Source organism: Odocoileus virginianus, chromosome 24 (assembly GCF_023699985.2).
Source record: "Odocoileus virginianus isolate 20LAN1187 ecotype Illinois chromosome 24, Ovbor_1.2, whole genome shotgun sequence".
NCBI classification, from domain to species: Eukaryota; Metazoa; Chordata; class Mammalia; order Artiodactyla; family Cervidae; genus Odocoileus; species Odocoileus virginianus.
The window spans coordinates 45,139,936-45,159,490 of NC_069697.1; the positions used below are offsets into that span (position 1 = coordinate 45,139,936).

The window sequence follows — 19,555 nt, forward strand, 5'->3', positions numbered from 1 at the left end:
CAGCTTTGCGCCTGCTTCCCCACCTCCTCTAAGGGTTAGTGCAGTAGTAAAATCACTCGTCTCCACCAGGCTTGGAAGCCTATGAAGAGAAGCAGTTGTGTACCCAATCCTGTGAGAGATAGTCACAGTGATTCAAAAAAATACAGATAATTTAACGTTGAAAGTGGTCTCTCTTTAAGAGTGGGAGGGGACCTCCCTGGTGGTCCAGTGGTTAGGAATCCGCCTGCCAGTCCAAGGGACATGGGTTTGGTCCCTGGTCTGGGAAGACCCCACATGCAGAGGGACGACTAAGCCTGTGTGCCACAACTACCGAGCCCATGCGCTGCAAATACTGAAGTCCAGGCTCTCCAACAAGAGGGGCCAGCACAGGGAGCCCGCCCGCCACAGCTCGAGAAAGCCTACACACGGCAACAAAGACCCAGCGCAGCCAACAAACAGATGCAGTTTTCTAGGTGGGAGGTCTCAGGAAAGGACTAGGTGGTGGAGGAGACTTGCTGAGGAGGGGACAATGTTCTATCGTGGCCGTGGTCACAGGGCAGCCACTTCATAGTAATTCTTTATTCACATGCTTCACACACTTGTATGTATACACTTCATACACCTCTAAATATATGTATATTTCACAAAACAACTGTTTCAGGAATGTGGGCAGATACTCACCTCCAGTTATCTTCCCCAGATGGTAACGCAAAGGAAGGTGACATTTGGAAGAACAAACGTGAACCATGCAAACCTACTGAAAACTGTCACATTTCAGCCCATGTCCACAATTACCTTCAAAAGCAGTTCCTCCCACTCCCATGACCTTTTATCCAGCATACTGCCATAAATAAAAACACACAAACATGAACTAACAACTTCAACTTTTAATAATGGAAACAATTTACCATTCCAGAAACAATTTTAGGGGAAAAAAACTCTTTCCCCATAAAAATAAACTTAAACTCATGAAAATTATAAATATTATAATTTTTTTTTTTTTTTTACTTCTGTGATTTAAAATGCTCCCCTGCAATACCACCCCTTCATTTAACCTCGTTCCTGTACCATCACATACTGAAGAGAAAACAGTATTACAGCAAAGCTTAGATAGTTTAATTTAACATAAGAATTTGTACAATAACTTTTTAAAATCTGTGGCCTCAGTGGCCTCTTACACATTAAAAATGCGGCAGTCACCAGTGTTCGGGAGAGACCATTGGTCTTCAAGAATCATGAACCGACAGGACTTCAACACAGTTAAGTTTTCCAAACTGAAACTTGTAGTGCAGATGACAATGAGCGAGGTCCCGGATCATACAGACGAGGATACCTAATTTAGACAATCTACTTCAAGTAAAAAAAAAAAAAAAATTTCACAGATACCCATCAGGTAACTACTTTAAGGTTCGAACAGTGTCTTAATCTGAGAAACAACGGCTTCACAAAATATGAGCTTACTGGGATGGGTAATTAAAAGACCAGGTGGCTGATAACAGTACACTCACACCAAAGCCATAGTCTGAACAGTAAAACCAGTATAAAAATCATGAAGGCATTCCCTGAACAATGAAGGTAAAGAATTGGTTGACAATGTCACTAAAACCTCATTGAGGCACTAAAAGGAACTTACATGCAAAATTAAACAAGATGTGCCATACATATTTTATAGCTAGTTCTACCTTTTTTTTTGGTTTCTTTCCAACTTTCCTTAAAAAGCTTAGGAAGATATGATTGTCTCAGTAATGTGTGTGGCATAGCAGAAGCGACACATCTGCCTCCAATAAGACGGGTGTTCTCTGAAAAGTCAGAAGATCCACCAAGAGGGGAACAGAAATGCAGTTCTTAAAAAAGGCACAGTTCACTTAGGAGGCCAAGAACTGAAGCACCTTGGAATTTCAAAAAGAATCCATTAGGTGTCACCAAAGTGTTAACAATTCCTTGGGAATTTATAAACAATATCTAGACTACAAATAGACTGGAAGGCCCCTCTGGAAGCACAACACACCTTTCCTGTTGTTTTCAGATTAACTACTGCATAAAATGAGACTATTTAACCTGTTTTAAGGAAGGCTCCTATTGCACATGCACTTCTTTGGTCTGCAGGAACATGCACTTTGGTTAAAAATCTAAGAACCCCCCTCCTCTGTGGTCCGCTGGGAGTGGACGCTGCCCCCCGCTCCCACTTTACCGTCACCCTTCGGAACTGAGGACCTGGGTCGTCCTGGGCCTCCTTAATCCACACCCCTGTTCCACATCAGTCTTCTTCAGTTCATAAGAGGAGAAGGGAGAGCAGTGAGGGGAGGGAAGGAGGAAGAAGGGAGGGGAAGGCTAAAGGGAGAGGAGCGAGTGATAAACAAGAGTGCTGAGAGCCCCTCACTTTACAAATCACTCGACAAGTCCCAGTTGGGGGGTGGGGGGGCGTGGGGGGGCTGGGCGGCACACTGCCTCCTCCCGAACTCCTTTTCCGCTTTGAAAAGCAACCTCAGGGGGAGACTGTAACGTCACAGGGGTCAGAGCTGCCGCTCTGCGCCCGGCCGGCCCAGAGAAGCTGCACACCCATCAGACCTCCCGCCCCGGAAGGGCGGGGAGGGCGCGGGCTCACCAAGATGGCGGCTCACCAAGATGGCGGCTCCCGCTGCCTCCCCGGCGGCCGTCAGTTCCTCCTCTGGGTCCAGCTCCTACTTTCTTTGGTTTCCGTTCCCACGTTTTACTCACCAGGAAATCAAGCACTATGACAATGGATTTAATGTCTCTAAACTGAAAGCTTTTAACCCCTCAACAAGCAAGTTCACCTCCTTCTCCACCATCCACTTACCCAAACCACCTTCCCTCAAGGCTCCCCACCTCCACCCTCCAACTTCTTCCATCCCTCCTCTTTCCTCTCTGTCAGACTCCTCCAAAATCCTTCACCAACTCCTCAGCGCCCCTAGCTTCCTGTGCCCTTCAATTCACATGAATTGTTTCCTCCGACATTAAAAACAAAACAAAAAAAACCCCAGTAACAGACAGGTAGTTTCAAGGTAAGACAAGTATTCAGAAATAGTCTTTGTTAAGCTTTTAAAAAATCATTTGCACAACCTTAAGCTTAACATCATCATATACTCAACTAAAAGAAAATAAGGAAAAAAACACAACTCAAAGTCCATGCTTCAAAGCACTCTAGAATGCTCCAGATGAGACCACAGGTTCACAGCTTGCCAAGAGGTAACACCGTGGTGCCGTTAACAGAACAAGCTTCCGGAATCCCTGACAGAGGACGCCCAAGCTGCAGGATGCTGCATGACCAGTTTGGGGGAACTAGATCTAGAGATTTGTAAAAAGGAAAGGCCCTAGCATCATAGGGCAAGAAAACCGCCCTCCGACAAGAGAGACCCTGGCCGCCGGCGCACACGCAGGTCCCGTGCCGTCCCTGGGGGGCAGGGAGCCCCCACTTTACCCCGGTTTCCACGCCTGGCTGAGGGCTTCTTCCAGCTTGTGTCTGTAGGCCGCATAGCGCTCCTTCAGGTTCTGTAGCTGCTCGTCTTCTTCCTTGTCCAAGATCCTCAAGAAATTCTGTAGCTCCGGCAGGCTGAAGGCTTCCCACTGTGAAGGAACACAAAAATGAAAAACGCCAGGTGTTTATTAATTCAAGACTTAGGAATGAGGAGGGCGGGGAGCACAGGGGAGTGTGATTGCCTTCCCCTCCTGACTCACACTGCCCAGTGCTGCCCGGCCGTCTCAGAAGGCCTGGTGGACAAGAGCTGAGCCCCCTGACCAGCCTTACATCCCCACCTCGGCTCACTCCCACTGCCCGCTGCTCCCCTCCTCCCAGCCTCCTCCAAAAGGGCTCTAAGAGCAAACACCTAACTCCAGGAGACACTAACCCTCAGAAGCATGAAGTGGAGCTCCACACTCCCTCCTCCCTCCCTCTCCGTGGGTTCCTCACTGTCACTGCCTTCGTTCCCCAGTTCCCACGATCAATCTCACCCCTCCTATCCACCACCATCTTCCCCTCCAACCCTGGGCTAGCCTCCCAGCTCCACTTTTCCATTCCCTAATCTGTTCCCCCAAACAGCCAGCCTGAATACTCTCTCTAAAATGCCAATCGAGGCATGACCGTCCTTGTCTGGAATCATTCAGTGGCTTCCTGTGGTTGTTTCTGCTAAGTCTGAAAGACCGTCCCCTCTCCAGTCCATCTCTGTCCCTGCGCCCCTCACTCGTTGCCCTGTGTGGCTCTGCACACGCTTTCCCCTCCTCCACTCTGCCGGTGAACTCCTCCGCAACCTTCAAGTCCCAGATTCCATGCCACTCTAAGAAACCTTCCATGATTTCCTTCCCTTCTTGCTCAGTCAGGATTATGTCTTTTAGAAACTTTCACTGAGCACTGGAAGCCCTAATCACAGCCTGATCACAAAAGACCTAAACAGTGTTATAATTATTTGGTTAGTATTTCTCTTGTCTGCACTGCATCTGTTATACTTCCAACTATGTGGGCTTTGTCTTTGGCCCTTGAGCTTCTGACTTCGTTTTCCCTAATAGCACCTGGTACTCGGCAGGCACAAAATGTTTATGGTATTTTTCTAAAAAAAAAAAATTTTTTTTAAGCAGTAAATATCAAGAAGGGTATGTGGCATCATCTGGGAGGTTTCTTTCCAAACTACACCTCCTCCCCTCCCAAAAGGAGGCCCTCAGTCCTGGGCTGAGCACCACTATCTCAGCCAGGAGCAATGTCTGATGGGGGGACTCCCGGGGGATGGGAAAAAACAGGATAACCTATTACAAGTGCCGAGAGAGGAGACAGAATAAAATCACCAAATGGATCGATGACTGAAGGAAATTGGCTCTTGGAGACTGACTGAGCTAGTTACTAAAGAAAGTGAGAGGTGAAGCGGGAGAACGAAACGGTCTATATTAGAATACTCAGTTAATTTGAAAATTAACTATTTTTCACAAAAGTTCTCCAAAATAAAGACATTATAAATTAGCATCTCCCTCCCACTCTCTGACAGCTATGGAAAGTTTCTTCTCTCAATTCAGTTAACCTCAAAAACTTGAGACACAGGCATACCATAGAGAGGTCAGAAAGCAATCCAGAACATTAGAACACAATGTAGAGTGAATTTCAAAACTAAGCCAATATAATTCCCTCCCAGACAAGGCAGCTCCAATTACACTAACTAAACTATGTGCAACACTCAGAAACTAGGACCAAGAAAGATAAGATGCTACAAGACTATGCTGATATGACTGACTTGTGTGCAGAGGGCAGACTATCAGTTCAGTTCAGTTCAGTCACTCAGTCGTGTCCGACTCTTTGCGACCCCATGAACCGCAGCACGCCAGGCCTCCCTGTCCATCACCAACCCCCGGAGTCTACCCAAACCCATGTCCATTGAGTTGGTGATGCCATCCAGCCATCTCATTCTCTGTCATCCCCTTCTCCTCCTGTGCCCAATCCTTCCCAGCATTAAGGGTCTTTTTCAATGAGTCAACTCTTCGCATGAGTTGGCCAAATTACTGGAGTTTCAGCTTCAGCATCAGTCCCTCCAATGAACACCCAGGACTGATCTCCTTTAGGATGGACTGGTTGGATCTCCTCACAGTCCAAGGGACTCTCAAGATCCTTCTCCAACACCACAGTTCAAAAGCATCAATTCTTCGGTGCTCAGCTTTCTTCCCTGTCCAACTCTCACATCCATACATGACCACTGGAAAAACCATAGCCTTGACTAGATGGACCGTTGTTGGCAAAGTAATGTCTCTGCTTTTAAATATGCTATCCAGGTTGGTTATAACTTTCCTTCCAAGGAGCAAGCGTCTTTTAATTTCATGGCTGCAATCACCATATGCAATGATTTTGGAGCCCCAAAAAATAAAGTCAGCCACTGTTTCTACTGTTTCCCCATCTATTTCCCATGAGGTGATGGGACCAGATGCCATGATCTTAGTTTTCTGAATGTTGAGCTTTAAGCCAACTTTTTCACTCTCCTCTTTCACTTTCATCAAGAGGCTTTTTAGTTCCTCTTCACTTTCTGCCATAAGGGTGGTGTTGTCTGCATATCTGAGGTTATTGATGTTTCTCCCGGCAATCTTGATTCCAGTTTGTGCTTCTTCCAGCCCAGCATTTCTCATGTTGTACTCTGCATATAAGTTAAATAAGCAGGGTGACAATATACAGCCTTGACGTACTCCTTTTCCTATTTGGAACCAGTCTGTTGTTCCATGTCCAGTTCTAACTGTTGCTTCCTGACCTGCATACAGGTTTCTCAAGAGACAAGTCAGATGGTCTGGTCTTCCCCATCTCTTTAAGAATTTTCTACAGTTTATTGTGATCCACACAGTCAAAGGATTTGGCATAGTCAATAAAACAGAAATAGATGTTTTTCTGGAACTCTCTTGCTTTTTCAATGATCCAGCAGATGTTGGCAATTTGATCTCTTGTTCCTCTGCTTTTCTAAAACCAGCTTGAACACCTGGAAGTTCACAGTTCACGTATTGCTGAAATCTGGCTTGGAGAATTTTGAGCATTACGTTATTAGTATGTGAGATGAGTGCAATTGTGTGGTAGTTCGAGTATTCTTTGGCATTGCCTTTCTTTGGGATTGGAATGAACTTTTCCAGTCGTGTGGCCACTGCTAAGTTTTCCAAATTTGCTGGTATATTGAGTGCAGCACTTTTACAGCATCATCTTTCAGGATTTGAAATAGCTCCACTGGAATTCCATCACTTCCACTAGCTTTGTTCGTAGTGATGCTTTCTAAGGCCCACTTGACTTCACATTCCAGGATGTCTGGCTCTAGGTCAGTGATCACACCATCGTGATTATCTGGGTCATGAAGATCTTTTTTGTACAGTTCTTCTGTGTATTCTTGCCACCTCTTCTTAATATCTTCTGCTTCTGTTAGGTCCCTACCATTTCTGTCCTTTATTGAGCCCATCTTTGCATGAAATGTTCCCTTGGTATCTCTAATATTCTTGAAGAGATCTCTAGTCTTTCCCGTTCTGTTGTTTTTCTCTATTTCTTTGCATTGATTGCCGAGGAAGGCTTTTTTATCTCTCCTGGCTATTCTTTGGAACTCTGCATTCAGATTGGAATATCTTTCCTTTTCTCCTTTGCTTTTTGCTTCTCTTCTTTTCACAGCTATTTGGAAGGCCTCCTGAGAGCCATTTTGCTTTTTTGCACTTCTTTTCCATGGGGATGGTCTTAATCCCTGTCTCCTGTACAATGTTATGAACCTCCATCCATAGTTCATCAGGAGCTCTATCAGATCTAGTCCCTTAAATCTATTTCTCACTTCCACTGTATAGTCATAAGGGATTTGATTTAGGTCATACCTGAATGGTCTAGTGGTTTTCCCTACTTTCTTCAATTTAAGTCTGAATTTGGCAATAAGGAGTTCATGATCTGAGCCACAGTCCGCTCCCAGTCTTGTTTTTGCTGACTGTATAGAGCCTCTCCATCTTTGGCTGCAAGAATATAATCAGTCTTATTTCGGTGTTGACCATCTGGTGATGTCCATGTGTAGAGTCTTCTCTTGTGTTGTTGGAAGAGGGTGTTTGCTATGACCAGTGCGTTCTCTTGGCAAAACTCTATTAGCCTTTGCCCTGCTTCATTCCGTACTCCAAGGCCAAATTTGCCTGTTACTCCAGGTGTTTCCTGACTTCCTACTTTTGCATTCCAGTCCTCTATAATGAAAAAGACATCTTTTTTGGCTGTTAGTTCTAAAAGGTCTAATAGGTCTTCATAGAACCGTTCAACTTCAGCTTCTTCAGCGTTACTGGTGGGGCATAGGCTTGGATTACCATGATACTGAATGGTTTGCCTTGGAAACGAACAGACTATCAAGTGCCAGCCAAAACCTCAAATTTTAGACTTTTGTACCAAGCCATCTCTTCAAAATGAGAGTGGATTTTAAAGATTTCAAAAGATAAAATCAAAAGAAACTTCCAAAATGTCCCAAATCACTGTCTTCCTAAAATTCCCCTAAATAAACTTCCAATTTAGGCTGACATATAAACATACTCTTTACCAAGAATGTTTACATACATTTCTAATTTGTGACTCAAAAAAACCACCTTTTCAAGTTTGTAGCCCCACATTACAGATTTTAAAACTGAGGACTGAAAAGAGCAGATTTACCCAATGTTGTGCTCCTAATTTGGTAAAAGCGATGGCAGGAAGCAGAGTCTTGGTTTCTTAACTTTTAACCTAGAAGCTATTCTCACTGCATCACAAAGTACTCTACACGGACAAATCGTGCCATTTCCAATTCTAGACAAAAGGCTGAGACCCAGAGCTTGAGAGATTTACTCAACTGACACTTATCTAGAAGGACAGTCTAAAGTGCCTTTTCCTTCAACTGAACTGACCTAAATACAATCCTTCTTGGAGAGACAGTGGCAAATAATGCACGTATAGACATAAATTCTTAAATTATCTGGGCAAAGAGGAAAGAAAGAGTCTAGAAAGTTAAATGGCTTTCATAGTAAAGAGACTGTGTTTCCCTTTATTCCCTTTAGAGCGAAGGAGCCTGGAGACTTTGATTACCAGCAAACATATGGAGAGTGTCAACTTTCAAAGCGCAGCTGGATTAGAGTAATTTGGAGGTGGAAGGGGTGAAAATGAGTCTGGGAGGTGATAAAGTTTAAAAAGAAAGTGTATATCCTCCCACCTCTGAAAATTACAGACCCAAATAATGAGTGTTACAAGAAAATTATATTGTAGACTAACTCTGGGTTCATTTCTGACATTCAAAAACGCCCTGCCTTCACAGGATCACCTCTCCTCCCGTGACAGGCAGACACACACATTCCCTCTCCCTCCCCACCCCTCCTCCTCCGCAGTCAGTGGCAGAGTCACTGGACCAGAGCGATAAAGCAGGACCAGCTGGTCTGCAGAGTTTAAAGCAGGAATGAACAATCACTCACCTCTCCAATTTCATGTTCGCGAAGAACAAAACTGAGTGTGTCTGTTTTGGGACCTGCTACCAGACGCAGGTAGAGTGGATGTTCCCGGTCCGAGAGCTTGCAGGCGTAGACTGGTGAGAAGGAGAGGCGTGTCACAAATACAACACGACATCATTGCCCTCGCCGTCCCCAGATCAACGCAACAGTGTGATTACCTCAGCCACCTGGGCACTACCCTCCTCATCTTGTCACCAGTAAATAGCCTACAGGGGATGAATTCTATACCATTTCCATTCTATCTGCATAATGTAAACTGGGCCTTGATTTAAAAAGGAAATCATTCTTGAGAATGAATTTAAATGAGTATCACTCTCAAAATGGGCTTATAATTCATCCCGTTCCTCCTTTTAGAAAGCAAGATAAACCTAAAACAGGATCTGCAATCCCTGCAACAATAAAAATATACCTTCCCAAGAACATGAAATCAGAACTCTAGAAGCAAATTTTCCTACAGATTAATTTAGATTCAGCAGGCACAAACAAAGCAGTCTGTCTGGACGCAAGCTCTGCATACACACACAGACACACACTCTCTCTCTCTCTCTCTCTCCCCCGCCCCCTTGTAGGGTTGAAAGATTTGCCTTGTGGGTAATATGTCGGTAGGATGCTATTGCTGTTAGATTATGCAGCTAAAGACCAGGTGGGGCACGCAAAGAAGGAGGCAAGACAAAACGCCATCTGAATTGATCTGTATTATTTTCTCCCTTTCGGAGACCACCGCATTATGCATTATATATACATCTCCCCTGGAAATGTAAACTTCCCCCCACTCTGAGCCTGCGGCCTCCGAAGGAGGGGAACCTCGGCCTGTTCAGCCCTGTATTCTGCAGGGTCTGCCCACAGTACGTGTTGAAGAACCGTGAACATACTCAGCATCTAGCTGGGTTTAACCCTAGGCAACCAAGGGACTTTCCCATCATGCCAAGGTGAGTGGGTTTTCTGCCACACAGCTGCTATAGGCTCAACCCAGAAAAACTAGGGAAAGCACAGATGTTCACATATATACACCATTTTCAAATCAGCACTTAGTGAATCACTAAATCCCTGTTGTCCACCATCAGTATCAATTTCTGTTCAACGATGACCTGACCTGGAATATCTTATTCAGTAATTTAAGATTCGTTTTAATCCACTGATTGTGGGTATTAAGTTCAGACAGGTAGACCTCAGATCAAAATGTTATTCACCCACTGCATGTGCCTCTGGGGGGGTGGAGGGTGGGGGGTCAGGGTGCCAACCCATCGCAGGGTCACACCTAGCATGAGACAGGCTAAGGGGAAAGGAGAGCCCAGGACTGTGCCTTTGACAGAAGCCTGCAAGTTGACCAATCACATCCAACGTCAATGTGCTACTGAAAACTTAAGCACAAAGGCATTCTTCTTTGTGCTGGGTGGGGTGGTGGGGGCGGGGGGAGGGAGGCTATCCCATAAATCCTCCATAAATACCCATCACATACTTCACATACAGATACCTCTGGGCTCTCAGACCGAGAGCTGTCCACCTGAAAAACACAGCCAGCCAGGATGCAGTCACCATTTATTCCAGAATACATCCCCGGGCTCTGACATAACTGATATAGGTACACCCACCAGTCTTCCACGAATGAGGTCAAAAGACAGAAACAAAAACAGGGACCATTTTCATTTTAAGCATGGTACCTTGATCTTCCCGGTGACACCGCTTATAAAGTGCAAACTTGGTAGGGCTCTCGGTCACAAGAAACTTCTTAAGCAGGGCCTCAATCACTTCGCCAACGGTGTTCGTGCTGCTGATGTGAAGGGTGTTCATACAGCCATTGCTACTGGGAGCGGGCTTTCCAGCTGTCTGTGAAGGTTTGCAGAGTTCCATCTGTACTTTAATGAAGCCAGTGTAAATCCCATTTGAATTCTGAGGCAGGAAGAGGAACACACACGTGAGCTGGGCGTTTTAGGGCAGGAGCGTATCAAAACAACAACAGAAAAGGGAGGTGAAACACTCCCTCCCTTATCCTCGCCTTTTATGGCTCTGGGGCAAAGGTTCACTCTAGACGGGCCCTCAGGAGACGACCTCGGAAAGGTTAACACACTCCAGGAAAGGGCTTCTCAGGCAAGGTCTGCAGGGCAGATGTGGGGACCAAAGCCTGCGAAGCTGCATGTGAAAGGTCGGGGCCCACGGGTGAGCCTGCCATCCCCTGGCACAGATGCTGGCCAAACCACAAGGCTTGTTAAAGCTTGGGGCCATGTGCAGGCTAACTGCTCAAAGGAAACAACATCTCCAACTGATGACCAGCTATTACACAAAAAAGGAAAGTCACAATTAGGACTCTGAAATACTCAAGTAACAAGGGGCAGACGGGAAGAAAACAAGCTATTTTCATCCCTAGTGGCTAGCCTATGTACCAGACATTACCAACTTTGCTTAAACTATTTTATATAGTGTAGGGTCCCCCTCTAGCATGGGATACACAATGAGGCACTTCAGACACCTCAAGCAGCAATATTTTTACAACAAATTCAAGTTACAATGTAAACCATAGACATTATTATACAAACACTTGTGTTTTGTTTTTTTCTTTGGCCAGGCCACAAAGCATACAGGGTCCTAATACCCTAACCAGGGCCTCCTGCAGTGGAGTCTTAACCACTGGACCACGGGGGACATCCCCTGCACTTGTCTTAATTGGTGGTAGAATATTTTAGTTGCTAAAAATAGTGATAATGGTTTGGTCTTCACTTTTAACTTCTAGTATATTCAGAAAAAAAACAAACAAACATTGTAATGCTTTATTTAAATGAGCCTTCAGGTTAAGTTATATATAAATGACAGTTAACACAGAACAAGAAAAATCTCCTTTATGGGCCATTGTTTTTCTTCCTTTCCACAAGATCAATTTATAGTACTAATCCACTCATTATTCTTGTGGAAAGTATTATACAACATTTCACTTTTTCTTTTTAATCTTTGAAATGACATGGAAATTTGCATCTGTTTTAATCTCCAAGGGGGAGAGAATGTTCTGCTTTGATAAAAACAATGTTTGAAAAAGGAGAAGTAAGACTGGTGGAGTAAAGAGGAATAATCTTGAGATTATCTGCTGTCTTCCCTTTTTGGGTGGAATCCCACCAGAGAGGGATCCTTTCTCCCAAGGGTTTATATTTAAAAGTTCCTCCCCAAGGGTCAGAGAACTCAGTCGGACCTGTTCTAACCAGGTCGTCCCATCCTTTGCTGAGCTCTTGTCAGTTCAGGGTCACGAGGCGGCCAGGCAGGGCTTCAAGGGCCCTGGACACTGGCCCCGAGGGGTGGCAGGTGCCTCGAGGAAGGTCACCACGGGCGGGGCAAGGCCAGGCCGGCCAGGGGAGCCCGCAGCGGGCTCTGCTGTGCGCTTCCCTCCTCTGTCACCAAGCCTGGGCTTTGCCCCCCTGCACCCTTGCTCCCCTCTGAGCTCCAGCACAAAGCTGTAGAAAACGCAAAGTTGAAACAACAGTGCAGGAGGCCGACTGTTACTAATACACACTCGTCTTACACCCACAACCAGCTGAGAAAACTCCGAGCTCAATTATATCCCAATCCGTGGTCACAAAACCCTTTTCCTGACACTTCCAGATTTATTGGCATAAGGTAAAACTTATCTAAAAGGCCTTGTTAGAATCTGAGTTACCGCCCCTGTGATAAACAGGCAAGGATTACACTCAGTGCTAAGAACCCTTTGGAGGTCATAACATCTTTCAAAATAAAATTTTAGGAAGTGTTGACTGATTTTGAGATAAAGCTACTTCAAAATACAGCTTTCATTTGAAAGATGCAGAAATATCTGGTTTTCTGGTCCTATATACCTTAATCTTTAAATTTCTGCAAGCGTGATTCAGAGATTTTAAAACATACAGACTGTGGTACCAACAACTTACAGTTGTCCTTTGATATTGTCAAGCTAAACACATGGGTGCTCACCAAGGTCATCTTCAACTTGTCTGTGACTGCTAAGTTGTATTTATGAACTTTCTCTTTGATTTCCTCTTTGCTGAGGTAATTGTGGGTTTCCTTCTCTTTCTCCACATCCTAGAAGAAAAATAAGCCAAACCATCCATGAGCAGCCATAGAAAAAAATGAAAAGCCAGGATTCTTTTCACATGCCGCATAACGACAGCTATGGAGCACTTCACCTTCTCTCTCTCTCTCACACACACACACACACACCCTATGAACTTTACGATTTTTATAGCTTTACAGTCTTTATCAGCAAAAAGTATGGTAGTTAATAAGTGTTAAACTGACACTAATCACTGACCTGTCAAATTCGACACAACTGCCAGAAGGTAATTTAATCTTCCAAACAAAGATACAAGTAGCCAGACTTCCTGGACCCACCCACTCTCAACCCCCATCCCTCCAGTCTCTCCCCACATTCTGCAGGGGAGGATTTTAGTGAAATCCTCTCTTGACTGTGAAAAATTCACCAACTGTTTTGTCTAAAGAGCTCAACCAGTGCATGACGTCGTGTGACAGCTGATGTCAATCGCCGATGGCCACGCTCCAGAGTCCCGTGGCCCCTGAAGCCAGGCACGCCAGGCAACTGACTTACCCGGCGTTTGCTTCTCCCAACAACCTAACCAAGCAGGCGCTTTTACTTCCGTTTCTAGATGAGATCAAGTTCTAAGAAGTAAACTAATCTCCCAATAAAAACTGCTCTGTAGAAGTGTTGGCCTTACCTGAAAAACCTGATCCGAGCCCACCCACTCTCAGGAACCCCAAGTACTTGCACCTGGGGTCCTCATTTTAACCTTCGTCAGCATCCCCCCGTTACAGAGGCATGGAGGCTGACAGAGGTCAAGGGGCTTGCCGGGGACAATTGGTTAAGATACCAAGCTCGATTTTAATCCAGTTCCCGTGTGGTTTCCACTAAACTGAATAGGCTCCCACCATTCCTGTGTGGGTGTTTGAAAACTTAAAGAAAGGCTGCATAATCAGACTCAAACCTGAGAAATAAACTCAAAAAGAAGAAGGGTCCGAATAACCTTCAAGATAGAGAGGAAAGTGGATAATTTAATAACCCCCTAAATAAAACCTTTAAAAAGTACCTCTTTTCCAGCCAGATACATCACCCCATCCTCGCAGCTGCAGGCTATCGGAGTAGGCATTTGCTCCCACCGGACACTGGGAGTGAGTGTGATGAACACAGCCCCCCAGCGAGGGAAGAACTTGCATGCAAGAGCGCTTTAAGGGCATCAAATCCATTCAGGTCTCATGTTCCTTGACTGGAGACCCAGAGAGGGCTGTGCTGACTGTAAGTCATCTCAGGAACTTTGCGATTCCAGTCCTGTCCTAGCGAGGTCTGACGGGTCAGTGTTGGGAGGCCAGCGTGGTCACTGCCCAGCTTCGGAAGCAAACCTCAAGTCCCCTGGGGAGCATTCTATCTACCAGTGTCAAGTCCCAGAGCAATCTTATTTTTGGTGTCAATGGTTAGGGGAGGAAAAAGCTGTAGATTAAAGTAACTTTTCAGGAGCTTCAGTGACTATTTCTAAGGAAGTTTAAAACATGTCTCTCACATCTCTCTGCCTGACCCACTCTTTCCAGTCCACAGTTAGCCAGCTCCAGGTCATGGCTGGAGCAGAAAATGAGAGTCTTACAGCATTCATTATTCACTATGAACTATCCAAAGACTCCTCAAAGAACACCCTAAAAAGTATACAATAAGAGGGGGGAGGGTTAAACTAGGAATTTGGGATTCACAGATACACACTACTAAATATTAAAGATAAACAACAAGGACCTACTGTATAGTACAGGGAACTATATTCAGTATCTTCTAACAACTTATAATGGAAAAGAACCTGAAGAAGAATCTGTCGGAAACAGAACCACTTTCCTGTACATCTGAAACACAGTAAGTCAACTACACCTCAATTGGGGGAAAAAAAGAGAAAATAATTATAAGATATAATACATGGTACTTCCCTGGACATCCAGGGGTTAAGACTGCATTTCCATTACTGGGGATGAGCATTCAATCCCTGGTTGGGAATCCCAACTAAGATCCCACATGCCACACACTGCAGCCAAAAAAATGGTTTCATTAAACAAAAAATATATATGTAACATTTTTAAAACAAAAGTATACAATGAGAGATTTCCCATTTCATGGGTGTGGGATGTGATGTTGGCAGGCCAAAGGTTCTGGGAAAGTGCCCCATTCCAGCCAGACCTGGGACTCAGCCAGGTCACCGAAACTAATGCTGAGCCCTGGGCTACTAACCTGAGTCTGCTCTCTCCTTTCCTATCAGATAAGAAATGATACTTGAGTAGACGTCTCCCAAGTGTTTCCCTGCTTTCTGTTTGCAAAAATGTGCTTCCACTAGTGCGACCAATGGGACAGGATGGATCCACTCAAGGAATCAAGGAAACCAAGGGCTCGCCATTAAAAACACACAAAAATAGTAAACTGTCTGAATACTGGAGCGTACATGCGCCCTAGGGGCTTACTACTTGAAGAAAGAAGAAAAGGAGAAAGGCTGAGGGGAGTGCAGAAGAGCAACAGGCAGGAGGTCAGATCATTTCGGTCAGTCCTTGATCACAGGTTTTGCTGATAACACTGGACTTGGCACCCATCTTGAGGCCTCCTCGGGTCAGCATTCCCAGGAGCTTCAGTCAAAGGAGCAGGCCAGTCTGGGAAGAGAAACTTGCCCTGGGTCATCCACACATGCATAACTGAGACATGCCTGTGTAAAACCACTCAGCAGACTTTCTCAGAGATTAAAAACCCAGCAAACCATAGGAAGCAACAACAAAAAAGAGATGGATCCAAAGATCTCCAAGATCTCTTCCAAACCCCAAATCTCATTATTAAAAGATCAACTGCAGAGCAAATCCCAGAGAAGCAATTAAATCCTAAAGGGCTGTAAGCCTGTATTTTCCTTAAAAACCTATGAAAAGAAAGTGAAAGCGAAGTCGCTCAGCCGTGTCCGACTCTTTGCGACCCCAAGGCCTATAGCCTACCAGGCTCCTCTGTCCACGGGATTTTCCAGACAAGAATACTGGAGTGGGTTGCCAGTTCCTTCTCCAGGAGATCTTCCCGACCCAGGGATGGAACCCAGGTCTCCCGCATTGTAGGCAGATGCTTTACCGTCTGAGCCACCAGGGAAGTCCTTAAATACCTGTATATACTTGTAAAGCAAGTATAATTGATTTACAATATTATAATAGTTTAAGGTATATAACATAGTAGGCTTCCAGGTGGTGCTAGTGGTAGAGAACCTGCCTGCCAATGCAGGAGACACAGAAGACTCGGGTTCGATCCCTGGTTCAGGAAGATCCCCTGGAGGAGGGCATGGCAAGCCACTCCAATATTCTTGCCTGGAGAACCCCCTGGATAGAGGAGTCTGGCAGGTTACAGTTTATAGGGTCGCAAAGAGCTGGACACGACTGAAGCGACTTTGACATGTAACATCCTGTTTGTTTCAGGTGTACAACATAATGATTTTATATGTACATTCATCACCACCCAGTTCATTTGTTTTCCTTCTGATAAGAATGTCTGAGATCTACACTCTTCTTCTGTGATCTTGCATTCTTCAGTCAACTGAGGCAGCAACTGTTCACCAAGGCCTAGTCACTCAGCAAATATTTTCTGAACAGAAGCTGTGGGCCAGGCATGCCCCGTGTGGGGACATCACACAGCACCTCCACCTTCATGGCACTTCCTGTCCGACGCAGGTGTGAGTGAGGCATGGCAGAGAAAAAGAGACTTCCAGGAGGCTCACTAAGCTCAGTTCCTCCGAGGAGAGGAGTCTGGCAGCCAAGGGAGAGGCCTAGGAGCCATACCTGAGGCCCTGGAGCGGAGGACGCTGGTTTCTCTTAGCGTCGGAACTGGAGGAAGTCTCCTGATTTGGGAAACTTCCAGACTGTTTAACCCTTTAAAAGAGGACACCCTGGCCCTTCCTCTCACACCAGGAAGAATCCTCCTGCATGTCCTCCAAACACAATGCAAGCCTACAGGCTTCCCTGGTGGTTCAGATGGTAAAGAATCTGCCTGCAAATGCAAGAGACCTAGGTTTGATCCCTGGTTCGGGAGGATCCGCTGGAGAGAAGGGCATGGCAACGCACTCCAGTATTCTCGCCTGGAGAGTCCCCCGGACAGAGGAGCCTGGCGGGTTACAGTCCACGGGGTCTCAAAGAGCCGGGCACAAGTGAGCTCCCAACACTGCTTCTACACTAGCAGGACTGAGCCCAGAAGTGAGAAAGCAGATTCCGTGAGTACAAAGGCAAGGAGAAGGTTAAAAAAAACAAACCACGTGGCGGGCGTGGGACAGAGAGCACAGAGTGTAAACATTCATCTGCAATTGCATGGAGGAAATGGCATGGTGGCAGGAGTCTGTGAACGCATCCGCTATTGTTCTTGGCAGCTGGGGAGGGTATGGTGCCACGCCTGAGAGTGTCTGTTTGGGAAGTTACCAGTCAGCTTTTTTTATAAGCCATTTTTCTTTTACATTCCCCAAACCCTCCAGTTTCTCAAAGGGCAAGCTCTTCCATGCAAAACTATAAACCCTAGACTCTTTGCTCATGTTTACACCTAGCATCTGGAAGGCTGCTATTGGGTTTGCCTCAGTTCCTGGGTGAGGTCACATTGCTGTTTTTACACCGGTGAACTTTCATAAGGGGCACACCCTATCTCCCAGACACACAGGAATCCCAGGCAGCGTGGCTCAGACTATGTGAAGGCAGCGTGGCCGGCTCCAGGCTGGAGGGGCTCACAACCCGACTCTCCAAGAGTATACAGACCCCTGCGAACCTGAACACTGCTTACACCCTTCCTGCCATTTTTTTTGTAATTTTGAAATCATATCACAATTAAAGTTTTTTTCTTCCAGTTTTATCGAGATATAATTGACAACAACACTGTATAAAATACAGCATAATTTCTTAAGTTAAAAATATAACAATAAAAAAACTTAAACAAGTATAAAGCATCTGAGGGTAACTACGAGGGGGGAGCAGGGAGAAAGGGAGAGAGATGGGAGGGCAGAGGGAGGGAGGAGAGAAGATGAATATGGCCCTACTGCTCCCTCTCTTTGAGCCTAGTGAAGGCAGGTGGTCTAAGGCTTAGGCATACTTAGGTCTGAATCACGGCTGTGATTCTAGCTGTTGACCGAAAGTGAGTTATTTAACCTGAGCCTCAGTTTTCTCATCTTTTTAAAATGTACAGAACAATATGAACTTTACAGAACTGTTATGAAAATAACAGCCATGTCTGACTTTTTGTGACCCATGGACAATACAACCCATTACTCAACAACTACTTATTACATGCCTACTGCTGCCCAGCTCTGCACCAAGCACTTAAAGCCGGGAGAGCCCACTCTGGTCCCAGCTTTTCTACCTTTTCTTGGTTCTCAGCTCAGTCAAGTCTGTCTTACTCCCTGCCCCATCCCCTTGCATGTGCGACATTGTTTTGTTTGCATCACAGACCTCTCCTAGAAACAAAACAATAGACTCTTTAAAAACGCAAACAGCACAGATTCCTAGATGGAGTAGACAGCACATATCTGCATCATGCCATGACAGGAGTGAAGAGTCTCATCACCTCCCCACTGGTGGTTCTGCAGCTCTCATGGGGAGCAGTTCTGACCAGTCTGGGGTCCAGCCTCTCTCAGTAGAGGATAAACTTATCAAGTCAACAGGTGCCTTCTCTAAGAGAGACTGCATTCCAAACTCATGAATTCCTACTTTTCATCTCCTCTCCAGCTGAAGAACAGGCAGTGACCTACTGACGTCCCTAAAAGACTGGGATGCTGGGTGCAATTACAGCTGGAAAAGGTGCCAGCCTTGTATTGTGCAGCGGATAAAACACCAAGCACCCTCCTTTCTAAAACTACACTTCCCTGGACAAGTTGGCCATGCTGCAAATGGAATTCACAGATAGCTTGAGACAAATGTAGTCTAGGTAAGACTTCACACGTCTTCCTTCCAGGTTCTGTTCCAACAAAGACATCATATAAAGTATCGTGGACCTAAGCAAAATAGAAAAATCTCCTCCAGGAGAGATTCTTCTACTGCAGTCAAGGAGGAACCTATAAGCAAACCAAAGCAAGTCTGCACATAAAAGCACAGGAAGAAGCAGTGATTTCCAGGAACTTGTGAGCAAGCCATTTGTAGGGCTCAAAAGACACTTTCAGCAAGTCAGGTGCGATGCTCCTGAATTGTATTCTAAAGCACTAGATTAGCAGGTAGGAAAACACTGTCCCGAGATGTCCTTTGTACATGAGCAAAGCGGAAATCCTGTGATGAATACAGAAACGCTGTCACACAAAGCTAAGCCTGCAAAGTCCCAAGAGGGTCAATTCAGGAGCTGCAGGAGCCTGAGGGTCGACCCCTGGGTCCAGGAGATCCCCTGCAGGAGGAAATGGCAACCCACTCCCGTGCTCTTGCCTGGAAAGGCCCATGGACAGAGGACCCTGGCAGGCTACGGTCCAAAGGGCTGCAAAGAGTAGGGCACAACTGAGCAGACACACAAAATGCCTTGCTCAACCCTGATGACTGGTCGCAAGAAGCCCGTGGGGGGCAGCTTCATATTTACAGTCAACATCTGTCAGACATTCCTCGCTTGCGGTACCACAACCTCTAAGTGTTAAAGCAGGCAGAGGTGTTGCGGAAACTC

General features: G+C 45.6%; 1 protein-coding gene across 1 annotated transcript in view; it reads right to left on the bottom strand.

Moving 5' to 3' along the window:
• Window positions 1–846: 846 nt before the first annotated feature.
• RASSF3 (Ras association domain family member 3) overlaps window positions 847–19,555 on the bottom strand; it is a 75,926-nt gene continuing 57,217 nt past the window's right edge. Inside the window, exons 2-5 of the mRNA XM_070454656.1 lie at window positions 12,856–12,963; window positions 10,587–10,815; window positions 8,890–8,999; window positions 847–3,564 (exon numbers count right to left, since the gene is read on the bottom strand). Coding sequence (XP_070310757.1) covers window positions 3,415–3,564; window positions 8,890–8,999; window positions 10,587–10,815; window positions 12,856–12,963 — 597 coding nt within the window. The 3' untranslated portion in view covers window positions 847–3,414. The remainder of the gene's footprint in view (window positions 3,565–8,889; window positions 9,000–10,586; window positions 10,816–12,855; window positions 12,964–19,555) is intronic.